Source organism: Scomber scombrus, chromosome 17 (assembly GCF_963691925.1).
Source record: "Scomber scombrus chromosome 17, fScoSco1.1, whole genome shotgun sequence".
In the NCBI taxonomy this organism is placed as follows: domain Eukaryota; kingdom Metazoa; phylum Chordata; class Actinopteri; order Scombriformes; family Scombridae; genus Scomber; species Scomber scombrus.
The window spans coordinates 26,032,172-26,042,271 of record NC_084986.1 but is presented as its reverse complement, the minus strand read 5'-3'; the positions used below and the strand labels follow the sequence as shown (position 1 = coordinate 26,042,271).

Genomic DNA, 10,100 nt, shown 5'->3' with positions numbered 1-10,100 from the left:
TCCAAATGTAATGGCAAATATTTAGCACAAAGAAATACACTGCAAATACAGACACACTGCAAATCATACAGCATTGTTTTCTAATTGTGACTTATCTGTGGTCAGTGTAGAGATGTTTTCTTCTTTTGCTAGATTTTAGGCTGATATTTTTCTATTGTTTTTTTTCTTTTTTCTTGTTGTCAACTGATCCCATGAAACACTCTCAATACTTTATGACTTCCCTGGATGTGGCTCTCAGCCCCAAGCTACATTTTATACGCATTACTAATATAAATACATCTTTTAAACAGCTCAGAATTACATATATATATATTTTTTAAGTTCAGTAATTTCCTACAACTGTAGGTGGGGTACTGTAGTTTTAAACACGTTCCTTAAAGAAGAAATAGAAATGCATTTGTTTGGGGACTATTTTCAGCGGCGGATGAATCCACATTTTCTGCTCTAGTGAGTATTTCCAGCAGCAGGATGGTGTTATGGGATTGATAGTGTAACATTGTGCCTCACTGATGTGTTTTTATTCGTTTTTGAAGAACAATTGCATTCGATGGCAAAGAATATATATCATCATATACATCAATTAATTGTCAGTTTTGGTCTACATATGGGATTTGTTGACAGTAGTGACTTTGTCTTTAGGTTGTAGTATGTTGTGTTATCTTAGCCACTGACGTATAAACTTTAAATGTATACCACGATAAAATAATATGGTTATCAAGCACAGCTCAGCAGTCATTCAGTACTCATACTGCGTAACTGTATTGCTTTGTTACATATGAGCTTGCCCTTTAACCTTGTTCTGGTGAGCACTTGTTAGTAAAAAAAAAAGACATTAAATCTAAATTGTGTGAATGTATAAGAAGGTAGTAGCAGCGCAGCTTTGGTTGTTTAAGCTGAGATTGATTGCTGAACAGTTTTCTCTCTCTAACACACATCTTGTTGCAGCTCTACAAGTCGACACAGTCTCCACCTTGCTCTGCAATGCATGCATCGACGTGCCTCGGAGCCACTTCTAAATGAAAGCTGCTAAATCCACACCCCCCCCCAGTCCACACAGTAAATAACATTGGATTCAAACGTTAAACAGCGATCAAAAACACTCCAATGCAAAGACCCTATTGGAGATCAGTGCTGTATCATATCATCTACTGAATAAAATCATTTTCACATCAGTGTGGTGTACATTTTTCAAAAGTCATCTTCTGTCTGAACTCTGTGACTTGTGAGGGGAAAGCCTGCTGATGTAACTGAGAAGGATCATTGGCTGTCCTTTTGTTGACTTTGCAACTTTCATCAGCTCCAAAACTCAGGAGTCATACGCTAGTAAGTGGATGAAATGAAAACGAATATCCCTCCTCCATTCCTCTCCTCACAAAAATGCTGTGGGTTGTTTTGTTATGATTGAGCAGATAATCACTTCCAGATGTGCTCCGTATGGCCTCCCTTATATAAAAGCTGACCTCTGATGTCTGGCCAGCTCTAAACACTTGATTACAGATTTATTTACTTTGTCTTTGTAACGAATGAAACCTCCATATGACAAAAAGGCAGAGGCTTTGTTAGTGTTTGAAACCAGCGCTGATAAAACATGAACCACAGAAAGAAAGGCCAAAGACTTTTTTTTTTTTTTTTTTTTTTTTTTTTTTAAATTTTGAGGCCTCTTCAGTGGTTTTAGGATAAGAGATGCTGCCACCTGCTGGCCATAAATCTTCTCATGTTGTTTCAAACTCTAGAAGGAAACTGTACATGCTCCAATAAAAGAAATGTCTTCTATGAAGCAAATACATTACATTTCAAAATCCAGAATAAATCCTATCCTTGTATTAATATGTATTAACACTGTTTAACACAATCAAGTTCATTTAAAGCTATTCAGACACTGAAACGGCATAGTAACATTTCTTACTGTATGTGACTGTGTTACGTTTAATTTAAACAACTAAAAAAATAAAAAGGTTGACATTTAGAGTTACCCAGTAAAGTCAAATTCCAAATGTTTAAAACAGGTTTAACTGCAGATAGAACTGCTGGTTTTGGATCATTGGCAAAGTATTTCACTTCCATCCACATTGTGCTGCATGTCTACTTGAGTTCCAAACTTTTATTTATGTATTTATTTTTTACTTTTTATACTAAAAACTGAAGATATAATTTTGTTACTTTTAAAATATGATGTCCATTTATGAGATAATTGTTAGTATGCTTTTTTAAACTATCCTCCATACATAGCATACAATATGGTAAACCACTCAAGTGAGAGCAAGGCCTGAGGTCAAGGGTCTCTGTGCTTAATGGAAGGCGCTAACAGATTTAGACAAAAATACTTGGCCAGGCCCCAGATCATATTTTGTTTAGGTTACCCCCTTAAGTAATGAGGAACAGCTGGTATGTCAGGAATACTATATAAGTTGCTCTTTTTGGTTTGTTCTCTGTCATTTGACTCATGCATGTAGCCTGATGACACAAGCTTGTATTAAAGGTGCATTGAAGAGAACTCCTTGTTTCGTCTCATCTTTCATCTTCAGGATCATCACAGACCAATCATACTCACAACACTCAATCAAAATGAAGACTTACTAAATAAGGATTGAGAAGTAGTAAGTTAAGGAAATCAAAATTATAACACATTCTGACTTGACTTTGTAGCCAACTTTTGACTGAAAATGTCTGAACTTTGACTTTGATTTATCAGCACCGACTGCCTATTATTCTTAAAGTCTCCCTCCACTCAAAAATATGTTTTTCTTCTTCTTCCTTCAGTGGGATGTTGTTCTCTTCTCCGTGCAGAGTGATTTACTTTCAGAGTTTGTTTTCACGTTCATCTTCTGAAGGTGAAACGTTTCTCTGTAAGTATTCAACTTACACAAGTGTGATGTGGAAACTTGAAGCCTCCACGGCACAAACACTGAGAATGAACTCTACAGTGAAGAAGGAGACATGCTGTGTGTGTCTATGTCTTGATCCTGGAAGCTTTAATGAGGGAGAAGGAGGAGATGCCATCCTTTTAACAAGATCATTGCAATTACACTTCTTGTTGTTTTTGGGTTTGTTTGTTTGTTTTAAAAGAATAAAATCATATCAGACACATTATGATTCAAAGTAGAGTATTTTATCTACATCTTAAAATATGTCTGGAGCAGGGTTATTATAGTTACTGAAAACTAAGACTAAAACTAAAACCAGCAGCGAAAAAAATAATGTCGTTAATATAACGAAAATAAAAATTATAGGGTTTTTTTGTTCATTTTTTTTTAGTAAGAAAACTAAATAAAACCTACAATGAATATGTTTTTTCCACAACTTCACAACTGTTGGCTATTAATGCAGACCATTTAGCTCCAGTTGATCATTACTGAGCTCTGCTGTGGGTTGAGCATCGTTACGGTTAAAGAATAAACTAATAAAATGGCTTTGCACAATATGCTACAAACAATGACTTGGTAAACCATATTTGGTGTCATGCATTCTTTCATCCTTTTCAGCTTCTACAAATCAAGGCTTTCCTCCTAAAACCTGAAAAACTAAAACTAAAGGTAAATAAAAACTAAACTACAATTAGTACATTTCATCACAAATTTAAAAAAAATTAAAAATAAAACTACTTAATCATTTGTTAAACAAACTAAAAATTAAAAAATAAAAAATAAATAATAATAACAATTTCAACACTACAATAACCCTGGGTTCTTACCAGTAGTTTTACATTTTGTATATATTTTGCTATTTAAATACAGTTGTCAGCTTAACTATTGCTCTACTTATTAATCATTTTATTTTTTATTGTTTGTTGTTGCTCTTTCATTTACAGGCATACATATTAACTTCGCTTTTATAATGTATTGTGCTTTGGCTGGCAGTTTGACTAACATTATCTCACTCTACGTACTTTTACCACACGGGGTCGCTGTGTATTTCTATGTTCGCCTATTAGCGTTTCAAAAGAACCTTCTAGCTCGCCGTGGACAGTTTGACTAACCTTTATTGAGACCGGCGTGTGGAGGTAGCAGTGAAACATGGGGGCTCGGGTCGCTCGTATGTTCAGAAATGTCAACATAGAGAACCGAGTACACCGAGAGATCTCCAAAGAGAAGCCGCGAGCAGCGCCCCGACACACGGCTGACATCCCTGAAGGTGAGCGCATCACAGCTCCGCTATAAAGAACTACAGTAACTTGTGTAACCGTCTCCTCTGAGGTCATGCCCACCGGTGTTACGCTTTAACTGGTGACCGTGTTACCTGGTGACTTTCTCACATTACATTACGTTGCGGGAGGTGAATGAGTCATCTGAACAAAATTTAACTTACATAAATGATTAGATATTAAACATATGAATGTGTATTTTAAAATTATTAAAACTACAATGAAAGGTTTTGAGGCGAAAGTCACCAGTTAACACGGTCACCAGTTAAACCATAACACCGGAGGCTGCTGCTGTCTAACACTCATACTGCCGAGTGAAGCTTTAACTAACAATGTCTCTGTTATACCGCCTGTGTTGTTGTGTTTCAGTGGAGGTAACGACGGAGTCAGTCCACCAGAAGAACGACCCGCTGCTCGCACTCCTCAAGTCCGTGTATGTGGAGTCTAAAGACCCGGTGGCAGAAGCAGAGGTCAGGCTGACACACTGGAACCTTGTCTGTTCATATTACAGTCCATTGACTCTGATGATGGACAGCTCTTCATCTTAACATCATCAGATAATAAACACAGTAGGAAGTTCTTAGTCCTACATTGTAAATGTTTAGAACAGGGATGTTAAACATATGGGACCGGTGTTTTGGTTTAGTTGGTGTCCGTGTTAACCGGTGACTTTCTCACATTACATTAATAATAATAATAATAATACGTTTCATTTATATCGCGCCTTTCACAAGCCCAAGGACGCTTTACAGAGGGGAAATTAAATTAAATAAAAAATAGATAAATAAATAAATCAAACAAAACAATACTATGCAGAAGAGGATGAAGAGAAATGTTCATTGAAAAGAAACGTTTTTAACTGAGACTTGAATATGGAAAAGGAAGGACAAGCACGGAGGGATTGAGGGAGGTGAATGAGTCCTGTGAACACAATTTAACTTACATAAATGATTAGATATTAAACATATGAATGTGTATTTGATAAGCATAAAACTACAATCAAAAGGCTTTGAGGAGAAAGTCACCAGTTAACACGGTCACCAGTTAAACCGAAACACCGGCAAGACATGGGGTCCAATCTTTCCCACTGGGTAACTTTGCAAAGAAGGAAAATAGCAGAAAAGTAGTTCCAATTTTTCTGCTGCTTCAAAAATGTTTTCGTCCCTGACCAGAATACATAATGTTGCAAAGAAATACAAGAATACAATACATATATTGTGCTCATATTTAAACTATTCATATATTCAACATTGTGCAAAATTTTGTCAATCAGCAGCTTCTGTGAAAAAACCTGAGACAAACGTTGGTGAAACTGCACTCATTGTTCACAGTAAATAGATGGTTTATTACAGTAACATTATATTATATAATATATATACAGTAATGTGCAAAAGTCATCATACAAACAGAAAATACAGGAAATATGTACACAACATTTAACATTAATTATTAATTATTATTATTAATTAAGGTTCCATTCCATTTAGGTTTAATAGAGCCAGGTTACTGCTATTGCTTAAGACTTTTGCACAGTACTGTATATCTGGAAAATAAGCAAAGTGATGATGACTTTGGGGTGTGTCAGCTGAAAAAGATGATGTGGAATTTCAGATTTTTAGCTGAATTTGACAGATTTTCCTGCTATTTACAGATAATGGGGACTGAAGACACACAGGGTTAGGGTTAGTGTGATGAAGCAAAGCTGACCTGATGTTTTCCAACCAGGTAGCCTAGATGTGTACAGTAGCTACCAGCCAAAAGTTTGGACACCTTCTCATTCAAGTGTATTTTTACTATTGTTGACATTATACAACAATACTAAAAGCATCTAAACTATTAAACAACAAATAAGGAATCTTGTAGCAAATAAACAGTGTTAAACCAACCAAAATATATTCTATTCTACACTCCTCAAAGTAGATACTGTTTGTCTTGATGACAGCTGTGCACATCTATCCATCAAGGCAAACAGTGGTTACTTTAATATAAAAAAATACGGGCTCATTTAACACTCTTTGGTTTACTACATGGTTCCCTGTGTGTTTTTTATTTATTTTTTAAAGATTTTCTCTGGCATAGACGCCTTTATTTGAAAGTAGAGAGACAGGAAATTATGGGAGAGAGAGGGGGGGTTGTGACATGCAGAAAGGTCCGCCGGCCGGGACTCGAACCGAGGTCCGCTGCGTACATGGCATGCGCTCTTAACCACTCGACCACCTGCGCGCCCCCTGTATGTTATTATATAGTTTTAATGTCTTCAGTATGTTTCCACAATGTATTAAATAGTACAAATAAAAAGAAAGCATTGAATGAATAGGTGTGTCTTTACACATATTCTAATGTTTCCTTTAGTTTGTGATCTATCTGTACAGTTGTTTAAGAACTTACAAACACTTTGAAGTCAACAGGAGCAGAACAGCATGTATTTGTATGTGTCAGGTGTTTGAGATGAACAGTAAGCTATTATCAGGGGATATATTGCAATTCCCTCTTGTTCACACTGAAGCCTAAAACACTGGAGGACAGTCATGTAACACTTTCCTACTCCTGCTCCTTTATATTGGTGTTAGACAAAGATCCCTGATGCTCTGAGGCGTACGCTGCTCTACCGCTGTAGTCCAGACTACTGTGTCATATTCATGTATTACATCTACAGTATGTAAAGGATTGACAGAAAGGTTGGCCCAGACATTCACAATGACTGGATGATGAATCCTAACAACTCATCTGAATTTTCATGTAGCATCAAGTCCAAATTTGAGTGTGTCCAATATTCAGTAACACTGTTTCTGATAGATTTGTCAGCTTGATTCTCTACTTTCTGAAAATGATCATCAGTGTAACTCTCCTCACAAAACCTCATATGCTTTAGACTGATTCATTCTCTTCTGCTTCATTTACTGCATTGACTTAGTCAGTTTTTTATTTATTTGTTACATATTTACAGTATTTTTGTCTCACTAGAAACATAAGAGAGAAGTTGTAGTGATGACATCATAGCCATATCTTTATTATTCATTTATTCATTCATGTATTTGATATCAGTATTTTACCAGTCTATCAGTTTTATTCCATTTCAGAGATAAAAATAGAATATAAATAAATATCTTTGCAAAGTTCTTCCAAGATCTTCAATATACAGCAACAGTAGACAGCTGCTATGCTTATAGTTAACTTAATGCTTTCATTTTTCTTATGTTTTTATTTATTTACATTTTCTTTTTTTCTATCAGAGGTATAGGGTGTAGCAGGTAGGTGAGTTAGTCATATCAAGTGATATCTGACACATTTACAGTCTTTTTAGCATCAGATTCCCTCTTAGTGTTTCCCTGTTGAGCTGTGGTGGAAGTATAGTAACAAAAAGAGGAACTTTGCCACTAAAAACACTGTAACGTTGAAACATAGAAGATGAAGATTTGAGTCATTTGGACGCTGAAACTTCATATTAGCTTCACATCAACGTTTAAATACATGTTTACACCTCACATTGTAAGTGCATTATGAAAAAAATGTGAATCTGCCCTTTAATGTTAGAGTTTGTGTTCTGTGTGTGATAGCATTCAGTCTGATGTTGCTGTACCAAACTTAATAGGAAAAATCAATGAAAAAGTCTCATCCAGTAGTTAATAATAAGACATCATGCTCTGGACCAAAGTGTTGGTTGGCCATATATTTCTTTAACGTATTTCTTCATGATTATGTGCTTCTTTTCTTACTCAACATTGTCCTTCACACAGGGACAGAAGGAAGTGACGGCGGTGGTGGAACTACTGCGACGGCCGCTGAAGTACAGCCTGCCAGGTGACCTGTACGGCCTGAGCGAGCTCACAGACGTTCCCAAAGGCAAACTGACCATCGCCGAGGCTCTGAAGGCCCTCAGCAGCCACCAGCGACAGCCTCAGACCTGGACGGTGGAAAAGATCTCTGAGGAGTACTGTCTGAACCTGAAAGAGACGCAGGCTCTCGTACAGTTCTTCATGCCCTTCCAGGTTCACATCATTCCACCCAAGACTGACGGCGTCAAACAGATAAAGGCTTCTTAGGACTGGAAGACGCCGCTGCTTTATTTATGTATGACAATAAAATGCATTGGAAGAGTGAGCTGATAGAAACTGATAAGCAGAGTTTAACAATGATGAATACATACAAATAATGAAAAAACGTTATTTTTTGGATGTTAAACGAAGGCCACAGGTCCAAAACAAAACTGGTTTAAAGGAATAGTTCAATATTTTGCTTTCTTTCTTGTGACGTGATTAGCCTAGCTTAACATAAAGAGTGGAAGCGGGTGGAAACAGCTAGCATGGCTCTGTCCAAAGTTTAAAAAAAAAAAATACACCTACCAACACCTCTAAAGCTCACTATGTAACATTTTAAAAATGTGTACACAAAGAGAAATGTATGTAGTTTTAAGAGGAAGCTGTGGTGGTGCACTGAGGCACTGGGCGGATAGGTAAACTGTGGTTTGTCAAGAAATAGTTCCAGTATGTACATATAAAATGCATTTCTCTCAGAGTACACATATATATCATGTTAATTAGTAGGTTTTCAAGGAGTTTTTGCTTCCAGTCTTTATGCTAAGCTAGGCTAACATTGCTCTGAACTGTTCCTTTAAGGAGTAGAAGACTTTGGATTATGGTATGAAGGTATAAAAAGTATATATCTATACAGCCAGCTTCTCCAAGTGAAACCAGTGAGCTAAATCTGTGATGTGCTCCATTAGAATATTTGGGTGTTGTAGGAGCTGATAACGTAAATACGACGATAATGTAATAACGCCGCTAACGTAATAACAACCGCTAATGTAATAACGGCCACTAACGTAATAACGCTGCTTACGTAATAACGCCCGCTAACGTAATAACGCCCGCTAACGTAATAACGGCCGCTAATGTAATAATTTTTGCCAATTTTTTAATGTAATAAGCAAGTGACGTAATAACTTGGTAAAAATTCTTTAAAAATGTAATAACTGGAGCTGATAATGTAATAATATGGTAATATCACTTTATTTAGGTTTTATTTATTGGATATAAAGTTTCACACTTCCACTCAGTCTTACTATTCTCTTTCGGATAGTTGCCAATATTATAACTGATAATGTAACTGGCAAAAAGTTATGTTATGTCTGGAATTGTATTACGTTATAGGCAGATATTACGTTATCGGTTTATTACATTAAAAAACGGGCCAAATGATTATGATATTGGTCATTATTATGTTATCCACCAATATTAAGCTATCATCATTATTACATTATCGGTCATTATTACGTTATCAGCTGCTACAGGTGCGTTCCATGTTTTGTGAGTGTGGATCTTACAATGTCAATATGGAATCTAGTAAAAGGAAGAAAGACATCCATCCATCCCATCCATCCCTTACAGTACAGTACAAGATTACATTGAGATTTTTTGATTAAGTTAGAAAAGGTCTGGTAGTTAAAAACAGATGACATTGTTTCGTTTAATTAATCTCTACAAATCCGTGAAGCTTCTGTGACAAATGAAATGAAAGCTCAGTGTAGATTTGACATAGAAAGCTACCATTGTCCAGCTTTATAAAGTCACAGTTGAGATGAGGGTTGTAATTAACATTGAATAAATGTGAACTACAGATTTTATTGTCTGCTTAAATAGGAAAAACAGGTGAACAGACTGTATAATAAGACCATGGCTCATACTTATAAATGAAGGACTACAAGCTAAATACAGCAGGAAATGATCACTTTGTTTCATATAGAAATATGGATGAGCCCTCATCAGTGTAGCTCTGTTATTTAATATTTGTCATGAAAGCTGGGAGCAATACAGTTGTGCTGTTTAAATGTCATTCATTTGAAAGTGTGTTTGAAAATGCATTTATTATTAATGTGTTTAAAGGAGCATACAACGGAAACTTGATTTGATAGAATGAATCAATGTCCAGAGCTTTAAAGTTCTTATGGTAACCCTAGGTT

The 10,100-nt window shown here is 36.1% G+C and overlaps 1 protein-coding gene across 2 annotated transcripts; it reads left to right on the top strand.

The window, feature by feature from the left end:
- The first annotated feature begins 4,000 nt into the window (after positions 1-4,000).
- ndufaf4 (NADH:ubiquinone oxidoreductase complex assembly factor 4) lies at positions 4,001-8,533 on the top strand. Of its 2 annotated transcripts, none has more exons than XM_062437576.1 (3): positions 4,001-4,131; positions 4,511-4,611; positions 7,879-8,533. In XM_062437576.1, exons 1-3 carry the CDS (start codon positions 4,014-4,016, stop codon positions 8,182-8,184), a joined length of 525 nt encoding a protein of 174 aa, XP_062293560.1. In that variant the 5' UTR covers positions 4,001-4,013; the 3' UTR covers positions 8,185-8,533. The 2 variants fall into 2 exon arrangements, with proteins under 2 accessions (XP_062293560.1, XP_062293561.1); XM_062437577.1 differs by having other exon boundaries at positions 4,014-4,153; positions 4,521-4,611; positions 7,888-8,533.
- Positions 8,534-10,100: the final 1,567 nt, after the last annotated feature.